Source organism: Taeniopygia guttata, chromosome Z (assembly GCF_048771995.1).
Source record: "Taeniopygia guttata chromosome Z, bTaeGut7.mat, whole genome shotgun sequence".
Taxonomy (NCBI): domain Eukaryota; kingdom Metazoa; phylum Chordata; class Aves; order Passeriformes; family Estrildidae; genus Taeniopygia; species Taeniopygia guttata.
This window is the reverse complement of record NC_133063.1, coordinates 28,832,426-28,857,323: the sequence shown is the minus strand read 5'-3', so window position 1 is coordinate 28,857,323 and position 24,898 is coordinate 28,832,426. Positions and strand designations below refer to the sequence as shown.

Sequence of the window (24,898 nt, the reverse complement as noted above, 5' to 3'; positions counted from 1 at the left end):
ATCTTAGCAAAATAGAATTATAAAATTACTATTACTATTAATAAAAAAAGCACAATCCTCAATTTCCTAACCAGAGATTCAATCCAGCTGTTGGGTTCACAATAATTTCTTTTTGCATTCCATATAAAGGACTTAATCCTTGCTTAAATAAAATCAGTTATGATTAAAAGAAAATTTGGCTGAATTAGCAGACAAATCCTGAGAGCCCATTCTAGGACACAGAATTTCCTCTACAGAACTGGGCATCTTTAGGACAAAGATCAAAAGATCAGCAATACAAATATAATTAGAAAAATAATAACTCTGCTTTATTAATAAATGATCCCTTAAGAAGATTAATGTTCAGTAACATTTATCGAAACAACACTTTTTTGAGATTTATTTTGTTATTATGGTATTCCTTATCACTGTTCCTCTTCCACTTTTCCACTTACTAGTTTTTAAAATCAGTAACAAGTCTTCCTAGGGCTTGGGCTATCAAGTCCAAACAAAAGCATCATGTAAAAACAAACAAAACCCAGTTGCTTGGTTTTGTCCAGGAGTCTATACTATATGAACATCTGTCTTCACAAATTATTACCACGTTCCTTAGAAATTCCTTAGAAATTCCTTAGAAAACTTAAAATTAAAAAAAACTTTATAATTCCTTAGAAAAGTTAAAAAATCCCACATTACCCCTACTTTTCTATTGAATAAATTAACATTAGACTACTTCATCCCACTGAGCAAGTCAGTTTCTTCATAGGCATTGCACTAAACTTTCTCATTCATAGCTCCAGGAAATTCCAAAAACTTTTGTTATGATTTTTCAAGCTGATGAGCATCCACATCACTTGTAATCTATGGAACCTCAAATCCCTAATCTGGCTCTTGCAGTGTACTTGACAATGACCCTGTTCAAATCACAACATTTATCCCCATTCTGTTATTTGTTTTATGCAAATGATTCTGACTTGCCTGAAATTTATCACCAGAAGTGAGTGCTACTTCATGAATATACTAAAAGGAGTAGTACATGATGCAAGCCTTACACTTAGCAACTGGCAAAAAATATATACCACATACCCCTTTTCCTTGGTTTTGTGCTTTTTTCAAACTTAGGACTTTCCACTTCACTCTCTGTTGCTACATCTTCTTTTGATGAACACTGGTTGGCTTGAGACAGCACATTTTGGGATCTCTGCTGCTGCTTCTCTGTTTTTCCACTAACACGTGAAAGAACTTTCTCCTGTGGCTGTTTGGGTTCAGTTGCAAAATTTAAGGGAATCAAAGTCTAGATGAAATGATAGCTTTCTTATTGACCATAGCTTGCAGTGAAAAATTCTGTCTATGACATTTCATAGTACGAAATTATTTTTAATAGTATGAGATTATTTTTTATTATTATATTTATATAAAAATGCCAACGAAAGGATTATTCATGTAAAGCAATTAATTCTTTCAGGGTTACACAAACCCAGTCAAATATGATTAAGAAACACCAATAATTTTTTAACGTGAAATTGTGTCTAAATCAACAATGAATGGGTAAGACATACCTGGGTAGTCAAGCTCTCCCTTTGAAGAATTACAGATACCCCAACAGTAGGGGCCAGATCCAAAGGCAGTTGTGGCAGTTTCTGTTTAGCTCTATTTGGTGGAACAAGAACAAATGGTCCTTCTATTGCCACAGGGTGTTGGTCAATCTCCACACTTCCTTTCTTCAGCAGTCCAGACAGGGGAACTTCAGTGCTTCCAAGAGAGTGGTCCCCACAGCAAAGATGGACCTACACACACACAGAGGTGCTAGAAAGGAAGTGATATGTGCAATTTGCACTGGAACCGTCTGTGCACCCTCCACTAAGGGTAGCATAAATACAAGTTATCATCTCTAACTTTGTGCATGCTGAGAGTAAGAACAGCTACGAAATGTCAGCTTTGAGCAGGTGGGATATGCTCACTGACAGGGCAGCAGCAAATCACTGCACTGCCCTTCTGAGGATCTGTCATATTCCTTCTGTAGGATAAATTCAGTATTCTGTGGCTTCTAAACACTGCACAGATCCTTGCTTTTCATGCATAGGCATATGAAATGCATGACTGCAAAGTAATGAAAAAGATTAGTCAAAGGCTTTGGAATATATTTAGACACCACTTAACTGGAAAGGATTTTTGGGATTAAGTAACTGTGGTTTTAATTCCTGGTACATATAATCATTTGAAAACTTGATTCAACTGTTTATTCCTTATACAGCTTAATATTTATACATACAAGTGAAAGATGGATCTTAAAAAAAAAAACCCAACACACACTAATGTAATCTATTTTCCTCAAAGTTACTCTTTGAAACCCTAACTTGGTTTTTCCCAAATAAGAGTCACTTCAGTTTTGATTTAGCAGATCAGAACACTGTATTCCCACTCTTAATATTTATTGCACTTACCGAAAACTGTCGTGCTGAAAGGTGTGAGCTGCCAGTATACATATCTAGGTGCACAGACGTATGTACAAACATACAAATACAATCATACAATACACATATACACACACTCTAGTCTGGCAACTAGCACCTTTTACAACGAAAATTTTAACATATATTTCCAAAAATGAAGACTAAGATTCAGAACCCAGTGCTCTGAACCTACATCCTAAGATTTAAGATGCTGAGTGAGAACTCAAAGGAAGAAAACCGTAAATCAAAATGCGGATCTGACCACACAAGAACTTCTGTTCAAAAAATTGTTCTTTACACACGATGCAAACATGTATAATTTCCTACATAGGCATCATATGTTATATTAAACACTTTAAGACTGCTTTAGAGTAAGAATAAATTCCAAACACGCATGTTGCAAGCACACGTTGCTCCAATTGATAGATTAAAGGGTTTTAAAATCATGGGGATTTAGGGTTAACAGGAAAATAAACTTAGTAGGCCCTGGAAAAATAAATACCTTAAGCACATGAAGAACTAGTACTTGCTAGAACTGCACTGTGTAGCTAGTACATGATAAATTATATAATTGTTAGATGTGATGATTGTTTAGTAATTAAATATAATTACTGTTTAATCATAAGAATAATCCAGAGAAACTGTGGTCAGGGACCTAAGAAAGATCACGATAAACTCACGTCAATGTATACAATAGAACAATGTAAGTTTAATAATTAATGTGTAAGTTATATAACGATAGAGTATAAAATATGTTCAGCTCGAAAGCCATGTCGGAGTCAGATTTGGGTTTGTACCCCTGATTCCCAGAGCTCTTAATAAAAGCATCGTCATATAATCATATCCCGTGATTATGTGTTCTGAACACTAACACAATAATATTCAAACTTGAGACAAAAAAATTAAAAATTTGAAACAATACAAGATTTAAACAAAAGCAGTCCTAAACTACCCTGCATAAAAACCCTAGAATGGTCTGTATAAACTTAAAGAAAAATAACTTTAAAAGCGCCCAGATCCACAAATTACTTTCTATAACTAATTCTATCTTATTTACCAGCTACATTATCAGAAACCTACACCACCCTCACTCAACGAGACTCTTGTTTTGCAATTAGTTTGAGCCATGCACAGATTGCCATAAATACTCTAAGTACTACCTTATTAAAATCATAGATTCATTTAGTTCAGAAAAGACTGTTAAGTCTGGTGAGTCCAGCTGTTAACCTAACATTGCCAACTCACCACTAAACCATGTCCTCCATTTAAAGGCAAGGCTGAAAAAAGATAAGCAATATCCCGTAACAGCCCAAAAATGTCTGTAAGTATATTTAGAAACAGCATTTGGCTACAGAGTGGGGGAAAAAAGACAGACCTCACTTATCATTCACAAAGAGTGCTGAGGACAGTGATTTTAGAGCTTAGGCAAGAGTGACCTGAACAGCTGGTATGGGACTACCATAGGTAGCATGGAGCAGGACTCTGGGTTGCAGATGGTCTGACTGCAGCGCAGACCCCAAAGCTCAGAGCTCTTCAGAGAGCCACATTAGCTCTTTGGAAGATCCTATTTCAGCAACAGGTTTTATCATGACATGTAAACCAGTTTGCTGTAACAGCAACTAATTAAAAAGACAGCACTCCACCTGAGCTAGGAAATTTGCTGCTATGGTTTCCCTCATATCAGCAAGAAAATCAACTTATACTTGACCCAAAATACTATAATACCATCTTAGTTTTGGAAACAGAAATGCTTCACAAATACAACCTGAGACCTACTCTATTTTTTTAATTATTTATTTTCATTCACATTTGAAATTAAACAGCTTACCTGCAATTTTGACTGTGCACAAAGATAAACTCGAAGAACATCTACTGTACTACGTATTCGAACTGAAGCTCTTTCTGGCTCGAAGTTTGGATTAATTAAATCAGTGAAAGGTCCATTTGTGACATCATTTCCCAGTAATGAGTAGTAGAAAAAAAACTCAGGATGTCGATCAGGGAGCTTCATAGTACTAGGAACTAACTGAAAGAGATGCAGAAGAGAATTACGTATCTCTTTCCTTGATGCAGAGTTACAGTAATTCTGAAGGAATTGTTTGGAAATTAGAGCTTAAAGTGACCAGCTGACCTACATCATAGCTTGCCCTCTACACATAACTTATTACATTAATGCTCAAATTAAAAATGTTTTAATTTTTTTAAGCAAAAAAGAGCAACACTTGTCATCACCAAGGGCTGTAACTGACATGTATTTAATAACATCAAGTACTGCACAAATATCAGACATAAGCTGAGTATTCAGCTATGCCTTCATAAAATATTTCCAATATAAATAATGCAGATCCCTGAAAAAAAAACCAAAACATGACAAGACTGAAAAGAGTTTATTAACTCTTATTATACAAGAGTTCTAGACCAATTAAAACAATGCTCTCAGTACAGCATAAACATTGCAGCTGAGGTCTAAAGGTGATGTGACTTCATCCAAGCTAGTAAGTCCTTCCCTCAGGCACCCTCAGGCGATAGATGTACTCTGTCTTACATACTTAAGCATTTCACCTTGTTTGAACTCCAGTGCATGGGCACCACACTGAAGACTAATATTATCTGTACACGAACTTCTTACACTACATTGCAGTAGAGTTATGCATTTCTTAAGAATGCATCATTTGAAGTAAACACAGTTTTAGTACTTCAAAAGAATTATTTTTCATCTGCAGTCTGAAATGTTAAGTACTTCTAAAGTTTTAAAATGAATATAAATTCACTTTGGGATAAGGTTATTTCTTTAAATAAACTCAAAAAACCCATAAAAAAAACTAATTAGAAATGAAGAATGGGAGGGTGAAAATAATAATGTGGGATAACACTTGTTAAAAACTACACATAGTAAGGAAACAGACCTGTTCCAACTGTGTGGCAAATACAATGGTTACAGACAAGACAAAATGATCTCGGCAATACTCTGCTGGTCCAATTTGATGATAGCCCTCTTCTTCATTCAAAACTGGCACAATACTCTTGGGGTCCAGTCCACAAAAAAGGGGTAGTACTAAGAGAAAAGAAATAAACTTAAGTAACTAGTGGTTTTTGTAATTGCTGCAGCAATCTGCTATATAACTGCAATTTTATTTTTAAGCATTACACATGGAAATTACATGTGGAAATAAAAATTACAAACGAAGATCTTGATGCCTGTTACCAAAGGTTTGCAAAAAACAAAGTAATCCCAAGCTATACTTTGAAACAGCTACAAAAAAATCTGAAATTAACTTTTATTCACAACTGTTGCATTGAACACCATGCTAAACAGAATTCTAGTTCCTATTTTTATTTTGTGTTACAATGAGAAACAGTACAGTGACTGCAAGTTTATTTCACTAGGTTAGAGTATGCCATGCCATTTCTTTACTTTGCTCACTAATGAAAATGCAGGACAGTAACCGCATATTGCAATGTATTGGAACAAATATGGTATGCCATCCCACAGATCTTTAGAATGCTTTATTTAAAGATTTTTCATCTGAAGTCTTCAATGCATAAAACTCTATTTTGGTTTGCTAGTTTTTGTTCTATACACCAGAAATTCAACACATTCAGCCCTCAGGTTACACCAAATAGAAATAGTGACATAGCATTTTGTGAACAAAAAAGCTCTGTTTCAAGTACTGGAAGCCTTAGACAACTTAAGTCAGTAAAGAAAAAAAGAACGCATGAATACTAAATGGAAAAATATCTGACCAGACTAGAAATGGGTAATACAGCTTTGTCATACCCAAAGCCTGGAACATTAGCTTTACAGCTGTTTAAGCCCAGAAGTTTGTTTTTCCCCATCACATAAATATGATATTGACTAATTTTAACACGATGAAAAAAAGGAAAAAGCCAGCACACTTGTTTGTAGCAGTTATTCCACAGAAAACGTGAAATGGGAAACAGTGCTGAGTAAAGGCAGAAAGGTCTTTTATTTTGTTTGGCGGTGTCATGACGGATAGGAGAACTTGGAGTCACAAAGACCACACGGGAAGTGCAGACTAAAGAATCTAAATGATTCCTTAGAGCAGTTCTTTGCCTCCTTTACAGATGTTACAATTGGAAGGTTCCCTGTGTTTTGCTGTAAATCTGAAAGAATGAAGCATGCTATCTTACACTGAAACTTAAATCCTGTCTTAACCAATCCTGAAGTGCAGCCAAGTCAGTAAATTCTGGGCCAGAAGCTTCTGGCTTAAGAAACATTTACTGTCACTGACCACTCTACTTCTACAAAAATCACAGCCACAGATCATCAGCAGATAGATGACAGATTTAGAATTAGCAAAAAGATACCTTCAGGGCAAGAACACTGTAAGGTATGCAGGAGAAATGTACCAAAAGGTTCATTTTCCAAAAGTTAAGTAGATAGGCATTTGGGTAAGAGATCAGGGCAAGATGGAAATATGTTTTTGCTTTGGGACTCTTTAAATCAAGTTTCTCAGACCTTGTTTTTATTTTTTTAACAACTACTAACTTGCATTAAAAAGAAAAACAAAACAAACAGATGAAAAGTGACTTAAAGGCACAGCACAGAAAGGTACCTACTAGTGTTAACATTTGAGTTCAAATAGATTTTTGACTATTTCACTGATTTCCTTCAAGAAAAATCAACAATAGAATCCAGAACTGGAATGAATCCCAACATTAAGCGTATGTTATTACAAAAAAAAATTCACTATCACATAATTTAAGTACCTAAAGATTAGAAGAACACACCAAAAAAGAAGCAAGTCTATCCAACAAATGAGACATTTTACTTCTTTACAGTTCCAAGCCCAAACTACTGAAACTTTTCCTTCTATAAAGAAGCTCCTTTACTATTTCTTTCGTAACCTTCTAAAGCCCATAAATACAAGTTAAATACCCAAGGGACTTAACTAGGAGCCCGATTCTCATTTCAAATACCAGTTGGTTTGCAACTTGTCCATCTAAAAGTCACACAATTATCACAGTAAAGAATCTTTGAAAAATTTACTACCACAAGGTACATTAATCAGCTGGAACTGCTGTGAAATTAAAATTCTCTTGATTCTTAAAACTGCACATTTGCAACAAGAGATATGTCATCTGGCACAGGAAGACTTTTAATTCAAAGTGAGTGATGTCATGTTACTTACTCTTCTCTTCTCTAGGGGGTGCCTCCTTTGCTTTAAAATCATCAACCAGTGCTTTTGAATCTGCCTCCAATGAAACACCAATTTGTATTTCAGGTTTAAACCTAGGGTACTTGTTACTAAGCAAAGGATACCATTTAGGTGCCTATAGAGTAAAAAACAAAAATAAGACCTGAAAGTGTTTACATACAACAGGAAAAAAAAATAGTATAATACTATTACAGAAAACTCAGTTTTAATGTAGCACTTCTACTTCATCACCTATAGAAATACACTTTAGTTTTTATTTCTATTTATTTCAAAATTTGGTCTATTTAGTACACTATTTTACTAAAATATTCTATAGAATGGTTACTGGATGACTACCTGAACATAGTGAGCTTTTTTCATTGACTGTACAGTGCAGAGGTTAGAGAAATATACCATAAATCTTTATTTAGAAAACCTTCAAGTCTTCAACTGCACAATTAGTCACATGCATCGAAAATCCTCTAGAAGAATGATGCTAAAATAGGACACCAGACTCCTTGTATGACCCATATCAAAGTAATGTTTTGATCAAACTTGATACAAGGGTGTTGGCTAATTAAATTTATAAAAGCAATTATACTGTGCTTACTCTGTGCTGTATTAAACAGCAGCAGAAACAATTACCTAACACATCTCCTTCCATGGAGGCCCAATGAAAAAAAACAAGACTTGATTTCATGATGGAGACTAAATTCAATTGCTCCATTTCTATTGCTTAGTCAAAAATTTCCAGTTGATTAAAAAATGAGATTGTGTAGATTAATTGGTTGCTAGTAATCCTATTATTCAATTCAGAAGCAAGAAGATTAGTACCAACTGTGTTTTTCATTTGTGCATGTTCTCAGAATCAAGATGTCTCTCCCCTTAAGAAAATCAACAGAATCCCCCATGTATGATCAGCTGTACTCCAAACCGAGACTCAAAAGTTTAGCCTATGCTTTAATTCAAATTATATTATCTGTAACAGCATTGCTGTCAAAACAAATTTTTAAATCTTTATACCCCATAACATACCTGTTTCTTTTCTGGTGCAGCCCTTAGATCCAGTACAATATAGCCTATATTCTCTTTAGCTGAAGATACAGGATCCAGTGCAAAACATTGGAGTTTGATAGGTGTACGCTGCAGTCTGAAAAAGTAACTCAGTTGAAATAGCAAATATAAAATGTATCCCTGCAATTAGTTCTGAAAGACAGTTCGTAAGTTTCCAGCAAGGCAATGATACAAAACACATTATATAACTAGTTTCATTAGGTCAGAAATTGAATTTATATTGAACATACAAAAGTCATGACTAAATGAGACAATGAACAAGTGGTTTAATTTTTTAAGAAGAGGGTGTTGGAGCCTCAGTCCCAAGCGCTATTAAAAAGACATTAGCAACACATAAACACCTCACACACATAAAAGAAATAACACAGCACCTCACACAAAATTTGAATTTCACTTGGAGTGGCATCTTAAAAACAGGACTTGAGCACAAGATTTTTGGGTAAAGCACCTGACTACTTCAAGGCATACATAAGACATCTAGCACGTGGCAAATGCAGACATCTTTCTCTGCCAAATAAAAATGACACAGCTTTTTTAACTTCTTTGGTAATATGGTCATAAAATTACAACCTGTAAGTTGTAAGACCTGTGAAATGAAATAACAGTTATGGAAACATTCAATTTCTCAGCTTATCGCTCTGAAATTTTCAGAAACTATTTACACAGACTTTTCAGACTTAAAATTAAGTTAATTTTGTGCCACAGTGTGCATAAGGAAGCTTGACTGTGATGTTTGAATTACAGAATTATTACTTTGCTCTAAGAGCCTGTGGGGTGTTTTTTAGTAGTGTGAAAATATACTCTATAGAATTCTTAAACATCACTTATCTTGCCACACACTACCTTTTTTTGTACATTAGTACATTTTTTCACAACATAATTGTAGATAAAAATAAAAAAAAAGTTTCTAAGAAACAATTCAGATGACTGTAAACCAAAAAATGTATTTCACTAACTGGAAAGGCAAGAAAGTTAAATTTTATTTGCAAATTAGACTTCACTTTTTAACATTACCTGTGCTGATGAAGTGCTTTCCTATCAAGTTCCCAGGCCAATTCTGTAGCAAATTCTGGCTGATCCGTATGCTCCACGGGGTCCGTAGCCAACTGTTCACCATCTAACTTGGCTTCAACTATAAGCTCGTGCTTGGGTCGTTTTGGGAAACAGCGCCCTGTAAAAGAGTGGCATTGCACGTGCCATCACTAAAAGAGATGCAAGAGTTCAGACTGATGCCATAAATCAGTTACATTAAATTAATTTCCCATGTCACCTTCCTTGCTCTGATCTTTAAAGAAAAAGGGTTTGCACTATGACGAAATGAAACAAACTTTTTGTCAAGAATCAGGAAATTAAGTAACAAAGCAAAGTAGCAGACAATTAGAATTATTTGAGAAATCTATGATCGGTAATTGGTAAGGGAAAAGGCATGAGAAACAGAGTGAATGCTTTACTTCAATTGAAAATGTTATGACTATCCAACATCAAAATAGAAAAACATGATCTTATAAAAGTAGTGAATGGTGTTTCTCCTGCCACTTGCTGAAAAAAAAAATCATTACCAGATTAGGAGAGTGCCTAAAACTGTATAGAATTGGTCCTGGACTCAGGATTATCCAATACTCTGATTTGAAATGACAAAAAAGAAGTAAGACTTTACTTATATCACAGATATCACAGTGTGAGGGGACAATACTACAAGCATATCATATGACAGGATCTCTCATTTGTAAGCTCCTTTGGCAAACTACATAAATGGACAGAGAGATATAGGATTTACTTGACAAAGAGAAAGCATTCAGTCAAAACAACCCAAGCCACCACTAATCTCTAAAATAGTCCAAAAGAGAGGAAGACATCCTAACAAATAACTCACACACACACACTGTAATTAGACTACAGAAACGAAAACCTATAGAAATGCAAGACGACCAACTAGATATACGTTTGAGTCAACACTACCAAAAAAAGCGTAAGGCTGCTGCTACAAAGGAATAGAAATACCGTAATACTCCCTAAAAAAACAAACAAACAAACAGCAAAAAAACCCCCAAAACAACCAAGCAACAACAACAACAAAACGAACAAAACCCAAATACTCAGGGAACGATTGTTACTTAAACAATACATTGCATAAATACAACCAAAACCTAACAGAGGGTAGGCAACCCTGGCCTAAGACACGTACATGCAAAGCTTTATTAAAAACATCGGTTTACTCAATGCTGTTCGGCTCACCCCGCTCACGTCACCAGAGAAAACATCTCGGAGGCAGAACCAGCCCTCATCTTCCTCTCGGGACACACGGGACGCGCAGCAGCCGGGAGGCCGCGACCCTCCCGCCGCTCTCGCTTACCTTCCAGCACGGAGACGACGATCAGCAGTCGATCGGCGGCTCTGGAGACCATCTCGCCGCTCCGCCCGACAGCTCCCGAGGCGGAGTGGAGAGACCAGGAAGCTCTTAGGCCACTCCGCCCGCCTTGCCGCCACTCGCCGGCCTTTTGCCGCCGCGGAGCCTCTAAACACCAACCGCCGCCACTTCCTCTCGGCAACGCCCCGGCATCGCCGCTTCCTCCGCCGGCTCCGCCCCGGCATCGCCGCTTCCTCCGCCGGCTCCGCCCCGGCATCGCCGCGCCCGGGCCTCCGCGCCGCCGCCCCCTCCTCGATCTTGGCACCGCCTCAGGACTGCCCGGCACGGCTCCCGCACCGCCCAATGGCTTGTGAGGGTGAGCGGCACTGCTGTGGTGTGGAATGTCGGACGGGGCTGTGGAACCGTACTCGAAAACCTCACAAATAAAAGTATAAAAAGGTTTTTCACAAGCAGTCTGCATTGCTATTGCAGGAATGGCAGCTGCTTCAAAGACGTGTCTTCTATCTATTAAGGCGGGGAAGTTTCTTTACTTTTTTTTTTTCCCGGCACTGTGACGCGGGTCAGAGCGGGAGAATTTGAATCCAGTCGTAGTAAAATGCAGCTTTGTCCTCCTTGGCCAATTTTTTAAAGTATTGTCTTCCATACGAAGTAATAATCAGTTAAGCAGCAATATCACGAAATAGTGTGTCCTTGCACCTGGCATCCCAAGTTAAACACATATATTTTGACTGTGAAGCAAAACACCCCATTTTTAAGTTTGCAGTATTTTCTTAGTAGATGGCCTAGCAAAATCTTTGTGTAGACATAAAATCCTTGAGTTTTAGTAACATATGTACTCTATAAAGTTGCTGAGTCAGTATTTGTAAATACCAGGAGAGGAAGAACCTGTTTTCCTTCTGCAAGAATCTTATTCTAGTTCTGAAACACTTCTCAAAAAGAAACTTTCTTGTATCTGAATTGAATCTGCCCAAGTTTCTGGCTGCTCTTTTTTGTTGTGTCATCTTCAGGTGTATAACATTGCACATGGCACAGCAACTCTACAGTCTGAGTTCTTAAATATCTATCACTGTCACCTTCTGCAAGACAGGTTGTAGGTCCTTTCTATAGAGACTTTTTACACAAAACCTGGAGGTAGACCTCTGAAAAGTGAGTGATTTGGACTAGTGAGGGAACGTGATCCCAGATGATAACAAAAATAGACGGTATATCTGTGCAGCTTTTTTATTTGAAAATTGATTTTTCTTGGTGTGATTCATGAAAATAATATTCTTATGAACCACTGTTGAATAACCAATCACTTCTTGTAACTGTTAATGGATTTGCATTTTGCCTGTTTAGCAAGCTGGACTCGTTCAGCACAGGGTCAGAAAAATACAAGAGCCAGCACAAAAGACTTAGAGCATGGGACTAATGCTGGTTTATGGGTGTTTATGTCTGCACATGGCAAATCATCTCTCCTTTTGGTAACAACAGGCCTTTAAATCAGGAACTCATCAAACTTTATCCTTCGACATCTCTTCTGGCTCTATCTGACTTTTATCTTCATGTTACAGGTGTAAACCGTGCCAAGAGCGTCATTGCTATAAAATTTTCAGTAAAAAAAATTTTTAATAAAATAAAAGGAGGAGATAGAAGACAAAAAAGACAATGGGACTTTCTTGGTATTATCATCTGCGTTTACTTTGCAGTACACCGAGTCTTTCTCTTCATACAAGAGCCACCAAAGGTTGTTTTCTTATTATGCTATCATAGTCTTGCTAACTTGTATCTCACCTTGTGTATTTGCCTGCCTAGGTGTCAGATGCAGAATGTGCCCTATGCAGGAACACTGGCAGTGAGCATACCTGTGGGAGGTGTGCCCAGGTAGAGGAACACCTCCACTTAGTGACAGGACTGTGGGACTCTAATGAAGCTGCATCAGGGAGTCTGTGTGAGAGACAGACTGTTTGAAGAATTCTCTACCTTCCCAGGGACAAATCTGTCAGGCAGACAGGCTGCATGATACAGGGAATTCCCTATCCTGTCTTTAATCTGCAGAACATAATGACTTAAGAGATAGGGGGAAATGATGACAATTTCCTGCTTTGCACAGTGGAGCATCCCTTCCATTACTACTCCACGCTCCCAAGTACCATGGTATACTACAGGTACAAGGCTCTGCAAATGCAGCTGAACAGCAACAAAAAGGATTGTTCATCTAGGTCAGAGGTGTCACTGAGGTTAAGTCAGCTTAGGTCACCTCCTGTGTCAAGACTGCTTCCATACAGAAAAAGGAAAAAAAAAAGATGTTTTATTGTCATAGGAGACTTTCTTCTGAGAGGAACAAAAAACCCAATATGCACACTGGATCCATGTCTTAAAGAAAGTCTGCTGCCCCTTAAAGCCTGTGTTAAAGACGTTAGTAGGAAATTTTCTACTCTGGTACAGCCCTCAGATTATTAACTATTAATACTTTTTCAAGCAGACGGTGATGAAAATGCAGTAAGAAGTCTAAGGGCAATCAAAGAGGGAATTCAGCATCTTGAGGCTAACTGGTTAAGAGATCAGGAGCACATATAAAATTCTCCTCTATTGTTCCAGTTGCAAGGAATGATGAAGGAAGAAACAGGAAGCATATCAAGGGAATAACAGATCAGGATCTGAATCTGAGACTGATCAGACTGGTCCCTGGCAGAATTTTGTGTGTTTTGATCATCATGGTGCTCCCAGGCTTATTTCTAGTGAGACTGTTTTTATCCCCTTTCCTCATCAAATCTAGTTTAAAACTCCTTTAATGAGGCCTGTTAACTCCTGAGTAAAGATCCTTTTCTCACTTTAAGACAGGTGCACCCCATTTGTCAGCAGGCCTGATGATCAAAAATATTTAAGGATGGCATGCAAGTGGACACTAGCAGATTGCAGTTGGCCCTGTGATAATTTGTGCAGCAGGGGTGGGTTTTGAAGAGCTAGAAACCATGGAAGCACCTGAGAACAGTCACACAGGAATTAGGTTTTCATCCCCTAAAAAGGTGGCAGGATTGGTAGCCCAACTAAAATGCATCTACACCAATGGAAAACATTGTGAAGCCGAAAAACTACAGTGTAAGCAATGATGGAAAAATGGTGGGATAACTTCCCCTTCTGGAATGCTGCAACAAGTGGCTATAAACTATTCAGAATTAGCAGAGAAAGAGAACCCTTTTCAGGAAGTGGAGGGGTTCGGGAGTGTTTTGACTATATAGAGTTAGTGATGAAAGAGTAAAACATGCTTTATTGAAATTTGTTTTGCTCTTTTCTAAATGCATTTATTGACTTCAAACTAACGAAAACTCTGAACTAAGGAAAACTCCAGACAGTAGGGACAACCTAATGACTCTCACACTTCAATAATTGTACCAGATTTGGAAAAGCATCTAAATGATACAATATAAAGACAATGCTAGTATTAGAAAGATTTTATATATTATTTCTATTCAGCACACTTCTTTCTAATAATTCGTGAGACTGTTTTAATCTATCTGAAATGACATAGACTTAAAAACCCACAAGATACAACTGTAAAAAAGCCCAGTCTACTGAGAACAAGTCATAAAGCAGCCTGTTTCAACTACAGTCAGTTTCTATTACATTTTATTAATGTGTTTTTCCATTTTATTAGTTGGATCTTTTAATTCACCTTCAACAAATTAATGTTATTATGCTTCTCTTTTAGAAACAGAATTAGAACTGTAACACTTAAAGTATTCATTTGTCAATTTGCACTCAAATTTCTGTGAAGAAGATAGAGACTGTCCAGTATCTTTTGCTTCATTACTATCTTTACCTATCCCACATCTGTAAGCAAACAACATAATTAAATTCAGGTGAATACATATTATAAGTTAGCTCATAAAATCAAATCAAGTAGTGAAGTCTAGGTACAATGCTTAAGTTAGCATTGGTTACAAATTTTTTTGTCATGTAGACAATGGTTAACTATTGAGTTAATAATTTATGAGTGCAATTATTAAATGCTTTAATCAACACTTTTTATATTTATCTCCTTGTTTAGAGCCTATTAAAAAATTTTTGGCATTATTATTTTTTTTAATTTTACTTTTTTCACTATTATTTTCCACTTCCTGTGGATATGACATGTCAATTTTTTCTCCATATCTTTTCTTATACCTAATTTTACAAAGTTATTCATTCTGTCTTCTTCATTATCTTAAATAAAATTTTTAAAATATGTTTCTATTGACATTGAAATATTTTTTTCTTGCTGCTTTTCTAATTGGCTTAGGATCATTTATTTAGTTCTTATTTAACCTGTCTTGGAACTCCTTTTAGACTTGAGGATTGTTCAGGCAGAAAAAATCATAAATAGGTGTACCCCTTTGTAGAGGGGATTTAAATTGCATGTAAGTGGAATATGTGTTCTAAAAATAGTCTTCTTATCGTTGTTTGGTTACACTTTGGGATACTTTGGATGTATCCTTAAGTGTTCCATTGTTTCTTATCATAAAATAGCCTCAGTAAGAGCATACTTTATATGAAGTTTGAATATGAGAGACAAATTTTAAATACTGTCTTTAAGGCAAAATTTAGAACTGGAATCACTGATCCACAGAGTATGAGCCATGCGGAATGATGACAGCACCTCTGGGATAACAGAGTTAGGAAGGTAAAAGAAATGGCTGTGAAGAAGCATCCAGGAGAGAATGTGTGAGAGCAACTGCCCTGCAGATACCATGGTCAGTGGAGAGGGAGGTGGAGGAGGCATTGCTGCAGGTGCTGGAGCTCAGATTCCCCTGCAGCCTGTGGTGCACCTCACTGAGGAACATGAGGGAGCAGGGATCCACCTACAGCCTATGGAACACATGCTAGAGCAGGTGGAAATGCCTGAAGGAGGCTGTGACCCTGTGGGAAGCCCCCATGTGTGATGCACTGACCAGAGCCCCCATGGGCTATGCCCCCATTCCTTGTCCCCCTGTGCTGCTGTGGGCAGGAGGCAGAAAAGATCAAGTGCCTGAGAAAAGGGGAGGGATGGGGGAAAAGTGTTTTAATGTTATTTTGCTTTTATTTCTCTTTCTCACTCTGATTTAACCGGAAATAAAACAGATTAATTTTTCCTTCAAGTTGAATCTGTTTTGTCTCTGTCAATAACTGCTAAGTGATCTCTCCCTGTCCTTATCTCTATGATTTATTAAAAAAATATGGATATTGATATGGTACTGATATCCAATTGTGGTGGACAAAAACTCTCTAACAGTTTAAAGTTAGAAAGTGTATGTTTATTCGACACCAGGCAGTGTGCAGGATAGCTCCCAAATACACACTGCACCTTTCAAATGATTAGAGTCCTTTTATCCATACAAGTATTGAATGCCCAAAATACAAATACATATTCATCATTTTGGTACATCCCATTCCTCGCTTTGTATGCTAATCATTTCAAAAGCTATTAAGCATGCGTAGTTTGTTCCTTGAAATGGGTTGCTGGTCCCTTTCATGGGGAGGGGTCCCAGAATGCAGAAGTAAATGAAGTCTTCCTCGTTCTGACCTTTCTACCTTTTCAATGCAAGTATGACAAATGAACTCTTGGTAGAACTCCCATTTCTTGTCTTCAATTGGTTTCAGAACAGAGGAGGCCCACAATTTTCTTATGTTCCTAAAAACTATTTTTCAGTTTCTATATTTTTCATTATAAACCCAGCTAACTAAACATTGTGTTGACAACCAATCAATTATTACTTAACTACTAACTCTTAACTTCATCAAGCCCTACTCATTTATTTTAATTAACTCTAGTAAGGCTTATCTCTAACTAAAATCTTAGCTCCTCTAAAATCTCTAAATTCCTTAAAATTTCATCTACCCATGAGCCTTTTGTTATATCACTGCTGCTCAGCTGAGGAGGGGAGTGATAGAGCTGTGGGCACTAGGCAGTGGATGTCACAGTCAACCCACCACAACTGTTAGAAAAAATTGATCTGTAAAGGAAACAGACAATTATATTGAAGAAAAATTAACAGAAAGCATCCTGTGGGTATTTCCAAACTAGGGACAAAACAAGTGGATTCAGTGGATTTCAGAACTGCCTTTGTTCTTTTGACACTGTTGAGGCAGGACGGGAATGAAGAGACTCTGTTCAAAAGGTGAGAGAATAGAACTCCGATTTATGTCAAAATACATCGCCCTTTTATACAGAGCTTTGTGCAGACAAACTCCATTAGTCCTGAAGTGAAAATGTCTCACCTATTGGTGTGCAGTGAATGACGTACAGTATCAAAACCTAACTATAAACAGTGTGAACAACAAGAGAGATAAAGAACTTACTTACATTCTTCTCAGCAGTTTCTCAGGCTTCTGCCTGGTTAGAAATTTTCCATTTATCTCTTTGACTGAATCTGAGACTGACAGTTCTTTTCTCAAGCCTAGGACTATCTAGAACTTTATGATAAAAAATAAGAGCATGCCGAAGAATTTTGGAATATATTCTACATCTCGCTTAAGCACTCTTATGCTGTGACACTTCTAAGATTGTTCATGTAGCTTACCAGAGTGTTCCTGTTAAATTTTCGGACCTTTTCAGTAAAAGTAGCAGGTAAGATCCTGTGTGAAATTGTTAGTAATAGAAATTTCTAAGACTGAAAATGGCTAATGGCTTTGAAATCTATAAATGCCCTTAGCGGGTACATAATGACTTTGGTCTCATGGTCTCCTACTGTTTGACTGCTCACTGCTCACCTAGTAAGTATTGCTAATACTGAAGAATAAAGAATTTCCAAACCCTAATTATTTGTAAGAAGGAAAGCTTTCAGTCAGTATTTGAGGGGAGAAACAAAGATTCTGTAAAGGTGAGAATGTTTCATGGGCTCTACTTTTCACTTCTAATATTCTTAGACCGACCTTTAAATTTTTCAAAGTTTATTGTACTTAGAGGTAAAATGTCTTAAAGATCTCTGACTGATACTTAAATAATTTTAGCAAATGGCATTTCCTTATTATAACATTGAAGGCAATCTCTTAAGTCATCAGTTTCCCTTTATCACTCTTTAATTCCCAGGAAACTCATTGCATTTTGAAAGAGCTAGTAAATTAAACAAGTTAAATTAAGGATTGATTCAGACCCCACATGGGTTAATGAGAAAGGATGTTATCCTTTTCTTTGAAGGGATAACTTCATTGAATTTCAGATCTTGTCACAAGTGACTACAAATATACTCCTACATCTTTGCAAGAAGAAAGTTTATCCATGCAGCTCAGGTTGTATTTGAACAGCAAACATAGTGGATTTTTGTCATTTAACTAAATAGAATAGTCTCATCTTGACTTGTGAAACCTGGCAGATCAGTGAAAAACTGAGAACCTTGATCTCCCAAATCTTAGTTCTTTCATCTGTGCATTAGGCCTTGCTGGTCTTAATATAAATCAAGACATAGTCCTTCTTTTTTGAAGAGAACATTTATGAAACTGAATGTGCTGTATTATATAAAAGGGGAGAAATCAAGGACAAAACCATCAAAATACATCTGTAGTCTGGGGTAACTGGCAGCAAAGATGCTAAAATGAGATATTTTTCAGAGTATTTCAATAAAAAAATCATTTGGGTGTGGTGTTCCAGTTTGGGATGCTACCAGATCAACTGTTAATAACGGGATATATGCATCTAAATAATTTATTTAGACTTCATAAGTTAAGAGTAGGCAGGAGCTCATCCAATGAAAAACGAAAAGAAAAATGGACTTGATAACTTGAAGGCTGCACAGGTATTTGTATCAGCTAATCTGCTAACGGTACATAGCATAGATGTTAACTGAAGAAAAGAAAAAGTAAAATAAGTGTGTTCAGTGCAATAACTCTTTACCAATTCCTCTACCACAAATAAAAATGTAAATGTAGTTATAAGAAAGCAAGTGTAAGTCTCAGAGCAGGCATCAACAAAGTAGTTATGTAGTGTTAATGAACTAATTATGATAAAAAGCACAAATACTGCTCTGACCCAAGGGAATGATGTTAATCAAGAACTGCTGGCACTCAGTCAGTTTTCTAACGTATTTCTTCCCACAGATATATGATTTATTAGATTATATCTGTACAGATGCACAACTTAATTATTGGAAAATTCACTATTATTCTGGGACACTCAGGTATATAGAAAAAATGAAAATCATTGTCAAATAATTTTCTGTGATTGTGACATTAAAAACTAGTGATAAAAGTCACATTCAAGTATCTGTGTTACCCTGTATACCTTCTCACAGAGAATAAAATTAGAAACTAGTCTTTGCTGTTTTCTTTGAATAACAGAACGTAAAGAATATGTATATAGCAACTACATCATAAAAAATAACAGGTATAAATATTATATTTCCAAAGACCAGAATACTGATCAGCTAAAGCTGATCCTTAAGGCATGTATAGATGATAGAAAGTTATATATGCAAAAGGCCATCTAAATCTAGCTGGTAGTAATCTATACTTGAATCTGTATAGATTTGCTCACACAAACTATCTCTGTAACTGGTAACTCTGCCAGTATGAGTTAGCATCTGGTCTTATATGGACCAGATGGACAGAGAGATAAGAGACAGGTTTTTTAATCCCATTACGGAGATGGACAACTTTAATAGAAGGATTGTATGCCTTGCCCATGGATGCTTTGGAATAATAAATACATCAGTTTATGCCTCCACATTCCATTACCATGTCCTATCCAGAACACATTATGTGCAAAGGTACTTTTGGAGCTAATTATCATGTCCTGTGAAGTTCATTTGCTTCTAGACAGTGTTTGCTGTGTTATATATATAGTTTTTTTTTTTCTCTTCTAATTGATGCACAGACCGCAAGTGAGCTTTTTAAAAATTTCCAAATTCTTAAAATGGTGCAAAAAATTACAACTGTCACATAAATGAACAGACATATTCTCTCCCTCACAAAGTTAATGTACTTTACTGTTTCAGTGAATAGTACTTACAAAACAGTCAAATATAGAATACAGAATCACAGAACTGAAATCCCTGAGCTGAAAGGGACCCATGAAGATTATTGAGACCAGCTTCTACAGGGCAACCTAAAGACAAGCCACCTCCTTCTTGAACACTAACAGGCCTGGGACCACTTCCCTGGGTTGGTTGTTCTAGTGCTTGACCACCCTCTCATAGAAGAACTTTTTTCTAATATCCAGTCTTATCTTCCCCTAATATTTCTTATATCCCACTTACCATTACCTTGTGTCTTATCACTAGACATCAGAGATAAGAGATCACTCTTCTTCTTTAGTATCTGTACCTAAGTGTTTTCCTCAATGTGCCTTAGGAATTTCCTGGACCTCTTTGTGTCTACTGTATGACAGACTCAGTTAACCTCTGGAAATCTGAAGTTACCTGTAATGACCAGAGTAACTGCTCTGGAGATTTGCACTAATTCCATTGAGAATAATACATTTGTGGCATCATCTTGGCTGGCTGATCTATAGCAAACTCCCTCAAAAACATCTACTTTGTTTACATTTCCTTTAACGCAAACACTGTACAGTTCAACGCTCTGCCCTGCTTGCCCTGCCTGTCTCTCCTGAAAGGTCTATAATTGTCCATCCAGATTATCCATTGAACTCTTTTATATTTCTGCTTGAGTGCTACAGAGATGTAAACCCTTTGTGTGCACATTAATTTTGCCAGCATCCCCAGAAATTTTTTACATCCTCCCTGAACAAGAAGGCAAAATCAAAGGCTTACGCTCCATTGAGGGACCTGGAGTGAAATTCTCTAGGGGATATCCAAAGAGAAATGTTGATTTTTCTCCTGATCTTGCTTTTGGAGCTAAAAAATTTTGTGTTCCATTGAAGTCAGTCTATAAGGACACAGAAACCAGATGCTTGACCCAGTTACCCATATTTGTCATCTCTGACTCTTTACTTTATTGGTGCAGATTAAAACAAGAGTGGAAGTGCAACAGAATATGGTGTGCTAAAACATCTGTGCTCTTTTTCAGAAGCTAAATCACTTCAGAAATTTTGTTCAGTATGTAAAAATGAAATGCAGAAAAGGACAGATGATGTCCTGCGTTGCACAATCAGCTTTTGATCAAGTATACAAAGCCCACTGCAAATTAGTTTGTACACTGAATACAAGCACATGTTCCTTTCATGGCACTGGAAAGTCCACCAGACAGTGACAGAGGTGCTACCCACATTTTAAGTAGTTATCAAAAGGAAATGCAGACAGGACACAGTGTAGACTCAATTTATTTTTCCTAGTTTAGTTAAAAAAAGAAATCTCCTTTGAATTGTCATGAGGGAAAAAGGGACTAGTAAATGTGTGATGTATTGTTTTCTGCTTTGATTCATAAGGGAGTTATGCTCAGAAGTGCTCCTGTGAAAAGCTTTCCAGCTGTGTTAGGATTTCTATTACAATTCTTAGCGGTAAACAAAGGAGTGTAACTTTTTTACATAGTAGTTAATATTATTTCCGATACTTGTTATTAGAAGTTCATCATTCAATTAGTCTTTAAGAAATAAGAAGCTGAAATTAAAGAATATAAACATGTAACTCTTTCTTTTCAGTGATCTTCACAAAACATCTCGTCTCTCAAGATCGGTCACATGTGTTATTTCCCACATAGTCAAAATCCAGCTAAAACAGAATTTTAGTGAAAGATAAGTTGTTACAAGTAAGATGTTATATACTTATGGACCCACCAACCACATTTTAATGTGTTATACCCACAAGAGATGTATATGGATGTGCAGTTGACTTAACCATATTGATACTTTAGGGCTTCATAAGGGATCTATTTTTACATTCAGACTGGAATGTGACAGAAGGAATGTAAACAAATATTTCAGCATAGTTTTAATACAGGAATATCAAGAATTTTACCCCTTAAGTAATATAAAGAAAACTCCCAAACCAAAACTGCGACTTTCATAATTGTGGCCTGCAATTAGTTTGAAGTACTTGTAGTTACTAGTAGTTTAATACTTGGCTTGGTATTGTTAAAATGGTTTTGTTGGCGAGTCCTTTCCTCCACTATCAGAATGATAATTTTCCTCGCTAAATACATATTTATAGGCATAGCAATACCATCAGCAGTAGCAGAATCCAGTGCCCAGTCTTCACTTGATCTTACATGTTTTCTGGATGACTAATAGCACACAGCGAGGTGAAAAAAAGGATATAGTTTAGGGATAACTAGCTTTAAATAAACGGTCTTAATCCTACTTTGTTACATCATGCCCAATTAAAGCAGTATTATTAATTGCATAACAGGAATAAGAGATTCCATAGTTTCTTCAAATTCTCAAGGTTCTACTTTCATTCGCTTTGCCAGAGGAAAAAAAATAAAACACATCACAACTAGTGAAATAAATGAAAATTTACTCTACACAAATATAATTAGTGTGGAATATATGGATTTACAGAATTTGAAGACCAATTATAGCAGATTTACAGCTATCAGGATAAGTGTAAAAACATATTTATCAATATACAATGTAGTCTATACCACAGCTTCTTGTTTAGATTTTGTTAACCTGAGCAATATCTTGGTAACTCAGACCCTTAAATTTTTCTTTTTTCTTTCTTGCATTTCAGAATGTGATGGGAAGTAAAATGCATACATTGCACACTGCCTGAGCTTTTAACTACACTAAGAACAAATGAGACACACTTCTCATCCAACAGAAGTATGTTGATCCAGACACCTTAAAGGATTTCCTCCCTCTACTGTCCTACTGTCCTCCCAGCAGAAAATAACTTAGTATATTTTCTTTGTCTTAACACTTATCTTCATTATTCCTCAAATTCAACAATGTCAAAAACTTTAAAGAGCAACACCCTGCTAGGCAGGTTCTATTGTCATGAAGTCGACATTCACATTCTTTTGAACCTTTAGGTATGCAGTGAAAATGGGGTTAAATGCCTTTATGAACTGTGGGTTTTATCTGAAACTACATGGCAGGGATTTTTTTTTCCCATATGATAAAACAAAGATATTAACTTACTGCCATTTTAATGGGAAAAAATATAACCTAACTGCAATGATTTGAAAAAGAGTAAATTTCTTACTCTTTGGAAAGAGTTGTTGGGCTTTTTTTGAGTCAGATGCACAGAGATAAATCTTCAGTGGTACAATTGCTTTCTACACTATACTTAGTGTGATAGAATATCTATTTTTCTTAAGATAAATGCATTGTCCTTTGCCTTTTCATCTTTCAATGTCACTCTATTTTTTCAAAACAAAAGAGAACTACAAACCCAAGCTTGATCTGTACTTTAAATGTATCTTAGAAATGTGCACCAATCTGATTTTTTTTTAATATTCTAATGATAAAAATTCCTGCATCTGATTTTTTTTTTTTTTAATGAACTAATGATAAAAATTCCTGCATCTTATAAGACCAAATCACCTAGCAGCTGAAATGCCAGATGAACTTCAAGACAGACAAATGTGAAATGATGGACCTGGGGCAAAACAGTGCTAGCTTCCCACATAAAAAGTTGGGCTGATCATAACTATACAGAAGATGGACCCTTGTTTGTGTGCAAAACTTCAACTTAATACCCTATAGAGGACAAAACTAAAGAAAATTGGAAATTAAACATAGTTTAAAAATAATATGGAAATAACCAAGGAGGATCATCCCAATCCTCATCCCCCTGATCTTGGAAAAGAGGTATTGGAATTACAGAAGATTCAGAGGAGGGTAACAAGCATGACAAAGGCATGTAACAGTTTCTTTAATTTTCTTTACAAGGAACAAAAAAATGAGGTGTGATTTTTCAGTCTGGGAAAAACACACTAAACAAACCTAAGAACCCTCTCCTGCCGAAAAGAACAATTTAGTAAGGGTTACGTCAAGGGGTTGCAAAATCACTGGTGGTGTAAATTAAGTGGAACTTCTAATAAGAGTCAAGGCAGAATGGAGCCAGGCTCAAAACAAGCAAAATTCTTCAGACAGGAGCTACATTTTCTGTGAATTTCCCCACTACAGGATGTTGTCAGTGCATAGATTTGACATGAACTCAAACAGAACCTGGACTGTTGCACTGCTACATTGCAAAAGAGATCTGTTGAGGGCTACTAAACAGAAAAAGCAAAGGAACTCCCTGATGTGAAAGCAATTAATGACTTGGAAAATACATGAGGGCAGCCTCATAAAGTGAGTGTTATGTTCTTACTAATTCTTGGGCAGTGATGGTTTGAGTCCTTTGGACAAACAACAAAGATCCTGTGGAATGCTGTTTGCATTTGTTCTCATATAAAGGCCAAGGGCTAATTTCAAAAAATGCTGCAGGCTTCCAGTCTTGCTGGTTTGGGTGGAAATCTGCCAGTATACATTTTGATCAGACTGGTGTTATCTTACTTTTAGAGTTTCTTCAGAGGGAGTTTCTGTGAATACAAAGTGGTTACAAGGTACCTTATCAAAGCAATTTTCATAGAAGAAAACTTTGGGAAGTTTTCTAAAATTCAACTTTTTTTTTTTTTTTTTTTTTTTTCAGATGGAAATAGGAAGCGTATTATGATACCTCTGGACAGTAATATATCCATGTCTTCAGAAGGAAGGAAAATGGAGGGAAAACTAAGAAATACATAAGCCAGTCTATTCAGGGATCCACTAGCTACTTCAAGACAGCATATTCCATTCTCTCAGTTACTCATACAAGAGTATAAATCTCTGCACGCCTTCTCACCCTTCGGCTACCGGAAAAGCTACAACAGCGGGGGTGAGCTCCGTGTCGAGCCCCCTGCTGAGCTGACTTTTTAATAAAGAGCTGAACATTAATAAAGGCATAGACCCTGTTCATTTCAGAATGATTGTGTCCATGAGGATCCTGCAAAACTATTTGGAATTAAGTATATAATCACTCCTCTTTGATTAAGGTATCTTTTACAGCAGA

General features: G+C 36.5%; 1 protein-coding gene across 2 annotated transcripts in view; it reads right to left on the bottom strand.

Annotated features, from left to right (window-relative positions):
• Nucleotides 1–11,472, bottom strand: part of CEP120 (centrosomal protein 120) — a 41,671-nt gene extending 30,199 nt beyond the window's left edge. Inside the window, exons 1-8 of one of the 2 annotated variants that reach the window (XM_030257731.4) lie at nucleotides 11,019–11,472; nucleotides 9,680–9,836; nucleotides 8,627–8,741; nucleotides 7,586–7,727; nucleotides 5,339–5,487; nucleotides 4,261–4,458; nucleotides 1,539–1,766; nucleotides 1,066–1,273 (exon numbers count right to left, since the gene is read on the bottom strand). In XM_030257731.4, the coding sequence (XP_030113591.4) occupies nucleotides 1,066–1,273; nucleotides 1,539–1,766; nucleotides 4,261–4,458; nucleotides 5,339–5,487; nucleotides 7,586–7,727; nucleotides 8,627–8,741; nucleotides 9,680–9,836; nucleotides 11,019–11,289 (1,468 nt within the window). In that variant the 5' untranslated portion in view covers nucleotides 11,290–11,472. The remainder of the gene's footprint in view (nucleotides 1–1,065; nucleotides 1,274–1,538; nucleotides 1,767–4,260; nucleotides 4,459–5,338; nucleotides 5,488–7,585; nucleotides 7,728–8,626; nucleotides 8,742–9,679; nucleotides 9,837–11,018) is intronic. The other variant, XM_030257732.4, reaches the window with a different exon arrangement.
• Nucleotides 11,473–24,898: the final 13,426 nt, after the last annotated feature.